This window comes from Macaca fascicularis, chromosome 13 (assembly GCF_037993035.2).
Source record: "Macaca fascicularis isolate 582-1 chromosome 13, T2T-MFA8v1.1".
NCBI classification, from domain to species: domain Eukaryota; kingdom Metazoa; phylum Chordata; class Mammalia; order Primates; family Cercopithecidae; genus Macaca; species Macaca fascicularis.
In genome coordinates, this window is record NC_088387.1 from 5,382,552 (window position 1) to 5,398,315 (window position 15,764).

The 15,764-nt window shown below is 46.0% G+C and overlaps 1 protein-coding gene across 9 annotated transcripts in view; it reads left to right on the forward strand.

The window, feature by feature from the left end:
• NPAS2 (neuronal PAS domain protein 2) overlaps positions 1–15,764 on the forward strand; it is a 175,995-nt gene that overhangs the window by 75,790 nt on the left and 84,441 nt on the right. For all 9 annotated transcript variants that reach the window (XM_045368487.2, XM_074011134.1, XM_074011135.1 and 6 more), the window contains exon 2: positions 7,074–7,127. In XM_045368487.2, the coding sequence (XP_045224422.1) occupies positions 7,096–7,127 (32 nt within the window). In that variant the 5' untranslated portion in view covers positions 7,074–7,095. The remainder of the gene's footprint in view (positions 1–7,073; positions 7,128–15,764) is intronic.

Here is a 15,764-nt window from a genome sequence, read left to right on the forward strand (position 1 = left end):
TGAGGGACAGGGTTTCATGCTGTTGTTTAGGCTGGTGCTCACTGTAACCTTGAACTCCAGGCTCAAGCAGTGTTCTTGCCTCATCCTCCCAAGTAGGTAGGGATGTTAAAAAGGCATTTAACATGCACCACCATGACCAGCTAATTTTTACTTTTTGTAGAGACGGGATCTTGCTATGTTGCCCAGGCAACTCCTGGCCTCAAGCAATCCTCCTGCCCCCAAGCAATCCTCCTGCCCCAACCTCCCAAAGCAATGATATTACAGGCATGAGCCACTGCACCCAGCTGCATCAGGTATTTCTATAGAAATTGACAAGCTAATTCTAAAATTTATGTGGCTGTGCAAAGACCTAGAATGGCCAAGGCAAACTTGAATAAGAACAAAGTTGGAAGGCCGACCCTACATTTATGTCAGTAATGACTGCACAACTTTAGGAGTTAAGATAATGTGGTACTGCCATAACAATAGACAAAGGGTGTGGTGGAATTGGGAAACATAGAATTAAGTTTGTTTAAACAACAGAGCAGTTATATTTTCAAATGAAATGCTCGATATGTTTCCAGATGAAGGGCCTCTAAATGTAAAGCAATGACTCCAATTGTTAATCTGATAAAAGGTTCAGTCATTATATATCTAAGTCCAAAAGTACAGGGAAAATCATGTAAATTTTTCAGCTTAATAACGGAATCTACCACTTTAAATTTAGACATTCTTCACCTAAAAAATAAAAAAGATCTGAAAGTTGAAGGAAAACACCTTGTACATATTACATGTAAATATAACTAACATACGTCTTATGAGTGAGTTTATCGCCACCTCAGCCAGGTGGCCAAGGCTGGCATCCACAGTGACAAGCCATGTTGACGGCATGATGTGATAAGGAGGATACTTTACTTCCTGGGCCTACTTCTCAGAAACCTGTATTCTGAGCCTGACTTTGAGAAAAACATCAGACAAACCCGAACTGAAGAACATTCTACAGATACTCCTCAAAATTGTCAAGTCTTCAAAAACAAGGAAAGCCTGAGAAACTCGCAGAGCCAAGGGGAGTCCGAGGAGATATGCTGACAAAGCGTGCTGTGGTGTCCTGGATGGAGTGCTAGAGTGGAAAAAAGACGTTACGTAAAAACTGAGGAAATCTGAGCGCAAGTTTGTCTAAAACTTATGGACTTTTTTTTTTGAGACGGAGTCTGGCTCTGCCGCCCAGGCTGGAGTGCAGTGGCGTGATCACAGTTCACTGCAACCTCTGCGTCTCAGGCTCAAGCGATTCTCCTGCCTCAGCCTCCCGAGCAGCTGGGATTACAGGCATGTACCATCACATGGGCTGATTTTTGTACTTTTAGTAGAGAGAGGGTTTCACCATGTTTCCCAGGCTGGTTTCAAACTCCTGACCTCAGATGATCCACCCGCCTTGGCTTCCCAAAGTGCTGGGATTACAGGTGTGAGCCACTGGCACCCAGCCTGGACTTTTCTTAATAATGTATCAGTATTGGTTCATTAATTGTGACAAATGTGCCATACCAATGTCAAATGTTAGTAACAGGAAGCTGGGTGTGGGGATAAGGGGACTTTCTCTACTCTGTTTGCATTTTCTGTAAATCTAAAGTTGTTCTTAAAAATGAAGTTTATTTTTTAATAAGTTTATCTTATGTGTCTTCACTCCGCAGACATCCTGACTCTGTGTCCTGCAGAGTTGAGACACATAGGATAAATGAAGCTAAATATAGTCCATAAATAATGCATATAAGACCACACACTATTTGATGAAAGTGCTAATGCAATTCAACAGGGGAATAAATGCCTTTTTAACAAACTATTCTGGAGGAACAGGGATGTCCATATTGGGGTCGTGGTGGGGGTGGGAGGTGGTGAATAATGTCTGAGCCCTGTCCAACACACACATAAAATTTAATTTGCAAAGGACTGTGGATCAAAATGTGAAAGCTATGTGATGAAGTTTCTAGAGGAAAACATAGGATAATTCTTCACAACATTGAGGTGGCAAATGTATTTTAGAATACAAAAATCATTAACCATAAAATAAAAAGTTGATAAATTAGACTTTACCAAAATTTAAAACTGCTCATCACAAGACACCATCCAAAAAGCAACCAAGGCCACCCACAGCCTGGGAGAAAATGTTCACAATACATATTTTCTGACAAAGTACTTGTACCCAGAAGAGATAAACATCTATGATCAGTATGATGAAGACTAACAGTCCAATTTTTTTAAGTAGGCAAAAGAATCAGACATCTTACAAAAGAAGATATCTAAATAGCCAGTGAAAAGTGCTCTGCATCATTAGTCTTCAGGGAAATGCAAATCCCAATGAGATCTCATAACACACCCACGTAAATTACTAAAATTAAGACAAATGTTAGAATGGAGCCACTGGAATTCCTTGTACACTACTAGTGCAAATATAAAATTGTACACTCACTTTGGAAAACAGCTTGGCAGTTTTTTTTTTTGTTGTTTTTTTTTTTTTTTTTTTTTTTTTGAGATGGAGTCTGGCTCTGTCGCCCAGGCTGGAGTGCAGTGGCGCGATCTCAGCTCACTGCAAGCTCCGCCTCCCGGGTTCACGCCATTCTCCTGCCTCAGCCTCCCGAGTAGCTGGGACTACAGGCGCCCGCCACCACGCCCGGCTAGTTTTTTTGTATTTTTTAGTAGAGACGGGGTTTCACCGTGTTCGCCAGGATGGTCTCGATCTCCTGACCTCGTGATCCGCCCGTCTCGGCCTCCCAAAGTGCTGGGATTACAGGCTTGAGCCACCGCGCCTGGCCGGCAGTTTTTAATAAAGTAAGCACACAGCTACCGTGTGTTCTAAGAATGACACTCCTAGATATACACACCCAAGAGGAATGAGTGCTTATTTCCACAGAGACTTCTATGTGGCTTAACACTGGTGATGTTAATGCTGACCAGTAGGTGAAAGTGGTGTCTGCCAGCCTTCTTCCCTGTAAATTGTTTTTGTTTTGTAATTAATAAATATCTTGAGAGCAATACTTTGAAACTCTGCAAATATCCTGTTTCTCCCCAAGCTTTTTCCCATTAATTTTAGCATCCATCGGTGGATCTTGCCTGCAACAATGATTACTATGGTATGCTGATGGTGATTTTCTTTCCTTTCTTTTCTTTTCCTTTCTTTCCTCTTCTCTTCTGTTCTCTTCTCTTCTCTTCTCTTCTCTTCTCTTCTCTTCTCTTCTCTTCTCTTCTCTTCTCTTCTCTTCTCTTCCCTCTCCCCTCCCCTCCCCTCCCCTCCCCTCCCATTCCCTCCCCTTCTCTTCTTTTTCCTTTTTGTGGAGAACAGTGTCTCACTATATTGCCCAGACAGGTCTCAGACTCCTGGGCTCAGGCTATCCTCCCCACTCTCCCTCCCTAAGGGGTGGGATTACAGGCATGGGGCATGATGGCGATTTTCTATTGCCATTGTTCTTCTGCATTTATTAATTGGAATCTTCTGTAAGAGGAAGCTGTCTCCCTCCCTCCTCCTACCTCCCCATTTATTTATTTGGGGGCTCTTTGTAAAGGTGTGGGTGGAGAGTAGGGAACCAAGAGGGACAGAGTGGTTACCTGAGGTGGGGAATGATAAAACAAATAAGACTCATGAGTAGTTTGTTGCACAGGCTATGATCAATATGGTTGTCACCTATTTTGTTGCTCAGGTTGTCCTGGGAACCCCTCTCAGCCTCTCTTTTCATCAGGCTCCCGTAATTATTGTTATTGTTGATTATTATTTCTTGTGTGGTCAGTTGCTAGGTGCAGATGCCTGGATTGCAAATTTGAGGGGATGTTACAAAGCTTAAAAAGACTCCTGAGAGTTTGTGTTCTAGGAGAACCCAAGAAACCCAGAACTGGAAGAGCCCCGAGAGATGAATATTACCGGGCGTGTTCCCTTCTCACTTCCCTGAGGCTCCCCTGTGCGGAGGATCCTGTGGACATGGCTAAAGGAGATGCAGCAGGAGATCAGAGGGTGGGTGGAGAATGAGAGTGAGGTGTTTATTCCCTTGGCTCCCTTCTTGTCCCTTCACTGAAGGCCACCTCCTATGGGACACACTCCTTCCAAGTTTGGGAAATGATTTCCCTCTTGTCCCTTCCCCTCAGAGGTATTCACAGCTCTGCCGTTCCCCACCTCAGGTAACCACACTGTCCCTCTTGGTTCCCTACTCCCCACCCACACCTTTACAAAGAGCACCCCCTGTAAATCAACGCTCCTCAGAGGCTCCCACCTGCCGTCTGCTTTCCTACTGGGACCCTGATTCACACACCTCGTGACTGTCTACGCCACGTAGGACACATGGTTATCTGGGGTAAAGGCTGTACGGCATCCCTCCATTGTTCACTCTGGGGGTTAATCACCTCAACCATTATGTCTCAGCTCCAAACAAAATCTCCTCTGCTTTCATTTAAGCTCCTTTTCTGTTTTCTGGCACTCTGTGATCAAAAGGAAAAATAATAGCTGCTCAAAATCCTTCTCACTGAAAACTACACGGCTGATAAGAGTCATTGTCACCCCCAGACTTCTCTGTGATTCCTTTAACCTGATCTCAGAGGACTTCTTTTCTTCCCTTCCATCCTGTTCCTTGTTTGCCTTCAAGCTGTTTCCAGATCCTATTATTAAGTAAAAGGATGACTCTAAAACGCAAGGGAGGATGGACACCCACGCTCACAGCAGCCGAGGTGGAGGTAGCCCATGTCCATGGACACATGAATGGGCAAGCAAAACACTGCATTTCCATATGCAATGGGATATCACTCGGCCTTAAAAAGGAAGGAGATTCTGACCCATGCAGTGACATGGATGAACCCTGAGGGCATTATGCTGTGTGAAATAAGCCAAATACTGTCTGGTTCCACCTTCATGACAGACCTGGAATAGTCAAATTTATAGAGACAGAAAGTAGAAGGGCAGTTGCCAAGCCTGGAGTGAGAGGGGAATGGGGACTTCTTGTTTCATGGATAGCTTATGCTTTGCAAGGTCAAAGAGATCTGGAATGGATGGTGGTGATGGTTGCAAAACAGTATGAGTGTGCTTAATGCCACTGAGCTGTGCACTCAGCAGGGGTTAAGACGGTAAATTTGTGAGGTGGATTTCATCGCAATTTTTTAAGTTAAAAAATAACATGGTAGACAGCAGAGGTGACAAAATAGTAAAAATATCAGCACGGAGCCTTTGTGGCAGGTGCAGTGAGAACTCAGCTTAGGGGCCCTCTCACACTGGGTGCAGCTCAGCTGAATGGCTTAGCCAGGGGTCAAGTGAGAGGAACGGGACAGGGAAATGAGAGGGATGCTGAAGAACAGGAAGTGGGTGTAGAGCATCCAGGTTTTGTAGATTCAGGAAATGTCTGCAGGATAAACATACAAATCACAGAAGATGTGGTTGATAAAGAATAGCCGTTAGTCATTTTTAGATGTTTAGTTTATGACTCAGCAACCCTGGTCATCCAAACAGGATTCCAGGAGCTCAGGAGAGTGGACTGAGGAGCAGCAGCTAGCCCTCCTGTGGACAAGCTCTGTCCAGGGGACCCTGGTAAAGAACACAGCGCGGCCGGGGCTTTGGTCAGCCACCATTCTCCTTGGAAGCACAGGCTTGGGGTAGGGCATCATTCGATGAATTGACATAAAATTTTGAACAGATTCCATCTGGAAAACATTAAGCACAGGCCTGTTTGCAGATGTGTTAACGCTGACTGAACTGTGATGCAGGCTTTAACTTCTAAGCAGCATTTCTTGCTAGTCCATGGTGGAATACGCCTGCTGTTGAGTGCATGGGCATTTTGTAAACAGGGGCTGTGGCTGCAGAATTCATCTTTGCTTTGGCTCAGACCCATGTTTGTGTACGTAGGTGACCAAAATCACAAAGCTAAATGAGCTCAGAGAAAGATTGATTGACTCCATTGAAAACTTTTATCTGAAACTTCACATTTTAAGAGTACTTGGTGGTGCATTTGCGAAGTGTGGGTTTGGGAGTTCCGACTGAGGACCCTGTGTGTTGAGCAGAGAAGCGTGTGGGCAATGGTGATTCAGCTTCTCCATGGTCCCCACCTTTACCTCGACCACACTTTGCCCTCCCAGCCACCGCAGCCTTCAGCCCCCCACAGCTGGCATCGACCTCACGAGCTCCCTGAGAATGGTTCTGCTTGGGGGCGCACCCCAGACAGGTGGGGCTCTGGGAAATGTGTGAATGAAGAAAGGAACCAGGGCTGTGCAGCTCTGAGGGGTGGAGGGAACCCAGGCCTGTGTGTGGTAGGAGGGGAAGCTGGGTCTGTGGGCCTGAGAAGCATCAAGCCAGTGGCCTGGGAGAATAGAGGCTCAGGCGGTGAGGAAGAACATTCCCGGATTGTTACTTAATCTTTCACCTTTGTGCACCTTCGCTGTCTCAAGGAGAGTAAATGCCCTAAGGGAGGAACTGCGGATGACACTCCTTTGGGGCTGATTCTTCCAGGCCGCCTGTCAGAGGAGCTTGTGTGGTTTGAATGGACAGACAAACAAACCCTCTCCTTCAGGATGTCATAGGCTACTGGGGTCCTGCAAGCAGGAGTGAACAATGCCTGCTGTGGCGTCACTAACGGATCCCAGGCGGCCGCTGGGAGGTGCGTGTGACCTAAGGCTTGAGAGGAACAGATGCTGCTTCACTGAGCAAGTCTGGACAGCAGTTCTGAAAGTGTGGTCTGGAGACCCTTGGGGTCCTTGAGGTCAAGACATTTTTTCAAAATATAATTAACTCGTTATTTCTCCTTTTAAAAGAGCTCTCCTTGTCTCATGAGTGTACACAACATGAGTGTTCTGACTCTTCCAGAAGTTGCTTGACATCTGATGACTTCATTGCTCCGATGCCCGATGAAATGAGTGCCTGTGCATTTAAACATTTCTCAGCCTTAACCCACATACACAGGAGTGCTTTGGAGACCTCAGTCCATTTTGAGAGTGTAAAGGGGTGCCAGGACCAACAAGTTTGAGAACCGCTGGGCTAAGACCGAAATGATGACAACCTGAAAGACTTTTAAGAAAGATCTAGAAGCAGACGGTAATTATCCATTCTTTTTAATTAATTTTTTTTTTTTTTACAGGAAAAACTGCATAGAAAATCTCATGGATGAAGATGAGAAAGACAGAGCCAAGAGGTAAGATGCAGCCGTCCCCCTCCTCAGTAGAGCCCTCTGACCCCCAAGGGTCTGCCTGGCAGAATCTCGCCGGCTTTCACTCTGTGCAGGTGAGGCCACCAGCAAGACAGGCAGCTACAGGACACACTGTCTCCATGACATATTGCAGTGCTCCGTGAGAAGCCTTCTAGACTGCTCGCTCAGCCCTGCCCCTCAGTGTGAAATGACACATTGTCTAGGACTTGCTGAGTGGTCTGGGTTTTTGTCATGCTCCCTTGTACCCCTGTTGACACTGGTCATCTTTCAGGGCTTCTGGTTACTGCTTTTCCAGGACAGACACTGCTGGACAAGGCAGGCTGACTGGAGTCCAGCGGGCCTGGATTCAAGTCCTAACTCGGTCGCCGGAGCTCTGTCTGGCTTTGGATAATAATCATGATCATTGCCACACAGTGAGCACGCAGTCCTCACCCAGCACTGTGCTAAGCACTATTGTGTACGTAGATTAGCTCAGTTTCCTCAGCTGTAGATTGGAGATGTCATAGACACCTTGCACTGTGGTTGGGTCAACTAGAAATATGAATTTGGCAGCTGGCACGTGAGAGCCACTGATAACCTGTCTATGTTGATTCCTTCATTGGACATGTATTGAATGCCTAAACGGTGAAATCCTAACGGTGACGTGGAGCGGGTCAGGAACAGTCGAATGTCATCAGTTTCACACGATTCACCTGAGTCAGCAGTCCCTGTGCCATGCTCTGGGGAAAAAACCGTGAGCAGGAAGCTCCTCAGTGGCTCACTGCAGGTCATTCGGGTGGAGGCCCAGCCACAGAGCCTCGGCAGCAGGGGACACCCTCTCTGGAGACACCCTTCATTGCAGCCCCACTGGACCAGCCTCCTCACTGTGATCTCACCCCTTTCTGCCTCTGCCACCACGTGTGTGCGGCAGGGCTCTCCGTTCTCTGTGACAGCCTCATGAGCCTGCAGAGCTAAAGGGTTTGCCCACTTCCCTTCACAGAACCCACTACTTGCTTGTCACCTGCAAATGGTAGTGCCCCCAGGTACCACCCAGCTCTGTGGCTGCAGGGTAGCTGTCCTTCCATGTCACCTAGGGAGGCAGCCATGAGAACCACAAATCCCCGGCCACCCCCAGACCTGCCAGACCTGAGCCTGCAAGGCATAGGGGGAGTCTGGATTGTTTTAAACTCCCCCAATATTCCCTTTAAATCAGGGAGCAGAGGAGATGGCCACAGGTATAGGCAGAACAGCCTTCATCTCAGGAATCTGGGAGATCGGCACTGGGAACTCATAGTACTCTTATCTCTACTTTCGCATATGTTTGAAAATTTCTGCAATAAAAATTCACACCAGCATCAGTACAAAGAACTCCCCCGCTGAAGTGACGGGCCCTTCACTTGGCATTTGGACCCAGGTGCTTTGCAAACTGTAGGTCACAACCTACAAGGGTTGCAAAATCCACTTGGGTCCCAAGCAACAGATGAATAGACTAGATCAGACCAGAGTAGAATTCCTCCCTCTGGGGTGTTTTGGTTTCCTCCAGCGTAGCTATGGATGCAGCACTGGAAACAGATGTGAGCTGCATTCCTGGCCTGCCCTGTGCTAGCTGATGAATTCCAACTGACCCCTCATCCCTCAAAGCCTCTGTTTTCTCACCTGCAAACACAAGGGTCATAATGTCTGTCCTGCTTTCCTCACTGGTTATTTTGGAAATTAGCCACAAAATACACTGAGTAGCACTTTTTAAGTATTCATCGTTACATGTGTGTGAATATGCAGCACACTTTTCAATAGCACATTTACAGGGCAATGTTTTTTGTGCGTGATGGAGTCTCACTCTGTTGCCCAGGCTGGAGTGTAGTGGCACGATCTTGGCTCACTGCAACCTCCCCCTCCTGGGTTCAAGCGCAGGGCATTCTTACTAGAAATGATGGAGAGAACAGCAGTGGTAGCCAGCATTCTCTGGGTGCCCACAGTACTGAGCTAAGTCCTCTTATGTGCATCATCTCATTTTATCTTCTCAACATTCCTTTGAAGTGTGTGTCATTCTTATTCCCATTTTACAGGTGAGAAGACTAAAATTCAACAAGGTTGAGTGCGTTGTCAGAGATCAGAAAGTTCCAGGAAGTGGCAGAATGAGAACTTCAATACAGACTTCTTTGAGCTTAGACTCTATTCTTATCCCCAGACCACAAGAGGCTCTTCATATAAGACCAAACCCAATCTACCTGGCTGACTAGACAGAGTTGTATTCTAGCGTGACTAAGGAGTCCACAGGAGTTTTACTTTTGCTGTCGTCATCTTTAATATCACCCTCCAAACCCCTTCTAGTCTTATCCCTGCTTCTCTCCTGCACTGCTTACCTCTAAATCAGGAAGAGATAAAAATGCATGTTTAGGCTCTACCATACGCAGAAATCAGCAAATATAGACATGCCAAAAAAATCTGGGCTAAAAGTTCCTAGAAATAAATCAGTTTGTATGCAGTTTCTTTTCATTCATTCCCCTCCCCATTTGCTTTGGGCCATTAGCATACCTCCCCCACCCCAAAACTTCTCTGCTTGGAAATCTTTGCACAGAGACCTGTGTAGTGAGGCTGGGGCCCACACTCCTCCCTTGTCCTCAGATGGAAAAAGGGGTTTAGAGCGTTTGGTGGTACCCAGAAATAGCAAGGATGCAGTACCCCTCCTAACACTTGGGAACACACACACACACACACACACACACACACACACCCCCCCTAAGATTGTGTTCTTTTCAAAGTAGTTTTTATAGCAGTAACATGGGAGGCCCTTCCCCTAATCCCACCTGGAGGCCTGGCATGAATTGTTTTCACTCACCCACTATTTTTGATGAGATTAGAAATGTTTAGCTTGAGATCAAAACTCTCATTGTCTCCAGAAAACATGCTTTGTGTTAGGCAAGGCTTTCGATGCTTTAGGGAATTCATGGTATATTTGGGTTGTTTGATCAAGTATTCCAAACAAGGGCACAGTTCCACTTTCTTCCGTGAATTTCCGTGTAAATCCAGAGAGTATTAATGGAGTGTCTATTGTGTGTTCAGAACTGAGTGCTCTATTCTTTAGGGAAGATGCAAAAATATAGTCCTTGTACTCAAGAAGAAAACAGCTTGATTGAGAGATATTTGTAATCCCTAGATAATGAAGTTCACAGCTTTTTCTGTGTGTTCCAGTTACAAGCATGTCTTTCTAATTCTGCTGTGAAAGAGTATTGTAGGGTGTGTGTGTGTATGTGTGCACGTGCATGTATGGTCACCCAGGAAGCAGTGTGGGGTAGCAGGAAGTGCATATGGTTAGAATCAGACAGGCCTGGCTTTGACTCTTGCCACTGTTTACTGTCTGTCCTTGGGCAAGTCACTAAATCTCTCTTAGCCTCAGTTTCTTCTGTCAAGTGGGGTGATAATAGTAGCTACTCATTGCAGAAATTAAATGCAGCTGCGTCTAACCTGCTGGCACAGTGCAGTACCCAGTGCTGATAGGGAAAGCTAAAATTTGCAAAGCACTCACAGCCTGCCTGGAGCATTTTACATGCAGTCATTCTGCAAGCCTTACAACACCTCCTCATAAACTAGGTTATTCTTAGCCCCATTTTACAGTTGAGAAACCTGAGGCTCAGGGATCGCACAGCCAGTCGGCGGCAGGCAGGGATTCAAATGCGCGCATCTGTTTCTAAAGTCTGGGCTCCTAACAGCGTCTATGACATTCTGTGGAATGTCACTCCTTTTGAAGCCACTCCTTTTGAGTCACCACCTTCCCAAGGGGTAAAGACAGTAAGTTCTGATAGGAATTCTTGCTTTCCAAAGAGAGCAGTTGTCTAACTTTGCAGTATTGCAAAGTTACTCCATTTCTTGACGGAAATGAGCACCTGTTGGCTAAGAAGAAACTGCTTCATATTCACCTCTTCCTTTAATCCAGTGTTAAATGAGTCCATGACCTCCTCTCTCCAGTCAGCTGTGAGGTGGTTTCCGTAGTCCTATACCTTTGGTTGAGAGAGGGAGAGTAGAAGGTGAGTTTATGGCTCTGCTGCCTTTGTTTGTGAGAATCGAGAGTGTCAGGCCAGATTCACTGATTCTTGGGGCTCTTAATAAAGTAGATGCTGGTTCTGAAGCATCAACTGAACAATTTTATGATTCTTTGACTCTAATTCTTAGTCTGAATGTCAACAAAGTGGTTCAGATGAGAGGAAAGAGTTCAAACACAGCAAACAAGCCTGCGCATGCCATTTTGCAGAAGCAGATATTTCAGAACGTTTGGTTATTTCTTCTGGTCCCCCAGGGTAGAGGAAAAGGATAGGGTCGTTTAATGACATGGACCAATGAATGGCTGAGACCATCCCATCTGTGTCTGTTAACTAAGTGATGTGGTGAGCAAGTGGATGCTACAGATGAGGATACATAGCATTATCCCGCCCTCAGAGCGCTGTTGGGTGAGTTAGAGATGCATTCATTAAAATAAGCGTAAAGAAGAAAAAGAAAACACTTGCTGCAGAGTCTGTTTTAGGCCAAGACAGGATGGTGATCGAAATTTGTAAGCTCAACCCTTTCAGCCAGTTGCTCTTTCAGGGAGAGGAATATGGCAAAGAAGAGAGACTGTTCTCATTTCATTTGTACCATTTCTTTGGACATAAATTCTGTGGGTCTGAAAGCAAAGCTCTGCCCAGAAAGGCTGTAGCCCCTGTGGAGGACTCCAGCCCCGTGCACGCTCGGAGAGTGCCCCTGCATGCAGGCACAGTGCAGTGAGAACCCCGGGCCCTCAGCATTGGACAGTGGGCTGATGCTCCCCCAGCTGGAGCCTGTCGTGCTAATTTTGCTGTGATTTCCTTTCATAGGCTTTGGATAGGGTTTTACTTACATCATCATAAGCTCCCACACGGGGGAAAAAAATGGCAGTAACACATCTCTGAGGCTTCCTCTTTGTTTTGTTTGATGGTTAAGGCAGCAACAGGCATCGCGAGAATGGCATCTTGAGAATGCAGGAGGTAATAGGACATGCGATTCGTGTATATTACCTTGTAATTTCCAGATGAGTGATTCTGTTCTCAAAACAAAGGGGAAAGTAGAACTGTGCTTGCAGGCAGAATGCTAATTCTTCCTGTGGCCCAGTAAACGGTGGAATGGAAAAGGGGCCTCCCTCTGCTGGGGGCTTTTGGCTTTTACCCTGCTAGCGTTCTTTGATTGGCTCAGAGGAGTTGTCAGAGAAGCGTGGTGCCTGGCAGGATTAGAAACTTGGAAATGTCAGCCGGGCGCGGTGGCTCAAGCCTGTAATCCCAGCACTTTGGGAGGCCGAGACGGGCGGATCACGAGGTCAGGAGATCGAGACCATCCTGGCTAACACAATGAAACCCCGTCTCCACTAAAAATACAAAAAAATTAGCCGGGCGTGGTGGCGGCGCCTGTAGTCCCAGCTACTCGGGAGGCTGAGGCAGGAGAATGGCGGGAACCCGGGAGGCGGAGCTTGCAGTGAGCCGAGATCGCGCCACTGCACTCCAGCCTGGGCGACAGAGGGAGACTCCGCCTCAAAAAAAAAATAAAATAAAATAAAAAAATAATTAAAAAAAAATAAAAGAAACTTGGAAATGTCTTTGCTCAAGGAGATCCAGAACCTCTCTGGGGGCATCTGAGGCAAAAGGCAGTTTACTGAAGCCTTTTCAATAATTTCAGTAAATTTTAAATTGAAAAGAGATGATCAGGAATGCACCACTTGAAAATGCTGCCTTTCTTTAGAAAAGGCTAAACGTTTCTTTTTAGAATTTTGGTGACAAGTTCCTAACTATCATGTTCCAATTAAACGGTGCCTGTGTTACCATTAACTAAGAGTCACTATGAAATTAGGCCAGCTTCCCATTTGGGCCCAGACACTTTCTGCTAACTGTGGTTAAGAGTAAAGCTGTTCCGTTGCTTCTCGGGAGAATAGACAGCCTCAGCTGCTCTCAGTCACCCCCAGACGCTTTGCTAAGTCTCTGCAATAGTTCCCCAAGTTCTCCATGAGATGAGGATAGCATCAGCCCGCCCTGCTGGGGTGACTTTTCTCCCCACATAGCCAGATGACATCTTTTTTTTTTTTTTTTTTCTTTTGAGACAGAGACTCTCACTCCGTTGCCCAGGCTGGAGTGCAATGGTGTGATCTCGGCTCACTGCAACCTCTGCCTCCTGGGTTCAAGTGATTCTCCTGCCACAGCCTCCCAAGTAGCTGGGATTACAGGCACCCGCCACCATGTCTGGCTAATTTTGTATTTGTAGTAGAGTTGGGTTTCACCATGTTGGCCAGGCTGGTCTTGAACTCCTGACCTCAAGTGTTCCACCTGCCTCAGCCTCCCAAAATGTTGGGATTACAGGCGTGAGCCACCATGCCCAGCCTCATGTCTTCTTCTTACACCAAACTTCTTGAGATTCTGAGCCCAGTGATGCCTCCAAACCCCGTGGCCTCAGTGTGCAGGGATGCTGCCTGGGTTATGGAAGTGAGGAATTATGCACCTGTCTCCAGGCTCTAAGCCTGGGCACAGGAGGGGGACTGCACTGACCTTAGATGGACCTTGTTTTATGCCAACATTACCCAAAATATATTCTGGAGAATATTAATCCCAGGAAATGCCCCCAAAGTAATCGTGGAGTGTATGTTTACTGTTTCTCCCTCGTGGAGAATGTCAGGGCTTCTCAGCATATTAAAGGTGCTAAGACTGCAATGAGCAAATAACCAAAAATCATACAATCCTGCATTTAAAAAATTATCTTGAAAAATAAAAACATAGCAGCAAGGAAATAACCTCCTCTGGCATGGTCCTTCCCCTTTCTTCGAGTAATTCTTCATGATTTTCCACAGAAGACCCATTGACCAACACTATCTCAGGCAATAGATATGTCAGCTGTATTCCCATTATAATTTTACATTTTCTTATACATAAAAAGTTCCAAAACAACATTTGAAAAATTCTGAAATGTTTAAAGATGCAAGCAAAGATTATTTATTTATTTATGTATTTATTTATTTATTTATTTATTTATCGAGATGGAGTTTTGTTCTTGTTGTCCAGGCTAGAGTGCAGTGGCGCAATCATGGCTCACTGCAACTTCCGTTGCCCGGGTTCAAGCGATTCTCCTGCCCAGCCACAGAGATCATTTATAATCAGAGCACCTGGAGATAGCCACTGTTAATATTATAGCATATTCCCTATCAGCCTTTTCCATACTTTTCCATTCAATTTCTTTTTTTTTTTTTTCTTTTTTTTTGAGGCAGAGTCTAGCTCTGCTGCCCAGGCTGTAGTGCGGTGCAGTGGCACGATGTCGGCTCACTGCAACCTCCACCTCCCGGGTTCAAGCCATCCTCCTGCCTCAGCCTTCCGAGTAGCTGGGATTATAGGCATGCACCACCATGCCTGGCTAATTTTTGTATTTTTAGTAGAGATGGGGTTTCACCATGTTGGCCAGGCTGGTCTCAAACTCCTGGCCTCAAGTGATCCACCAGCCTTGGCCTCCCAGAGTGCTGGAATTACAGGCGTGAGCCACAGCGCCCGGCTTCCATTCTGTTTTAATAGGAATGTTCACAGATGTTCTGTGTTAATGTGGATGACCAGCTCTAATGTATTCTTTAGAAAAGTTCACCTTTTATGGACAGCACTGTCTTCACTGAGCATCACATGCTGCAGTTGCCTCTTAAAACTGTGAGCACCTATTTGGTATATTTCAGTTCTACCAGAAATTTGTGTTCCTTCTACAATCTCAGTCTTAGGCACTGTGGAGACTACAAAAGAAGGATAAGGCCTAGTCCTGATATGCCTTCTAGAAAGGTTCAGTTTGCTCCGTTTATAAAACTCAGATTTGAGAAGCCTAGCCCTGCACCCTTTTCAGTTCCTGTCCCATCCTATAATGCAGAGCTAGTGACCCCAGGTAAGATACGCCAGATTTCCCCATCTAGAAGAAACCTGGGTATCAGTGAGTCTTTGGTTTAGGCATGAACTATTCTGGGTTTCTGTTGCTATGTAACAACCACCCCAAAGTGTGAGGGATTAAAGCAATGGCATTCATTTTGCTTATGGATCTTTAACTAGGGTAGGGCTTGGCGAGGAGTGCCTGTTTTGTTCCAGGTGGTATCAGCCAGAGTAGCTCAAAGATGGTGGGTAGAACCCTCTGAAGATGCGCTCACTCCTACACCTTTGGTTGATGTTGGCTTTCAACCAGCACGTCCACTAGAAGTAGCTTTCCCTATGGAGATATGGCTTCCTCACAACACGTGGTTGCATTCAAGGGTGAGTGTCATAGGGAAGCTCCATCTCCTCTTAGTCCCTGGCTTTGGAAGTCAAACATTGTCACTGCTGCTGCTATCTATTCATTAAGAGCCAATAGCCAAAGCCAGCCTATATTCAAGGGAAGGAGAATTAGAACCCATCTTTTGATAAGAGAGCTTCCGAGAATTTAAAATGCTGTATGTCAGAATCACCATATCAATGTCCTCACTATTTTTTAAGAGGAAACTGAGGTCTGTGGGGTTGGGAGTGCCTTGCTTACTCTCTCCTGGCTTAGATGCAGAACGAGGATGAGAACTCACATCTTCTGAAGCCTGTCTAATGCTCATCTCAGCCAAGCCAAATCGTCTGGATTCTCCTGTTCCCTCCACCACTCTTCATCTCC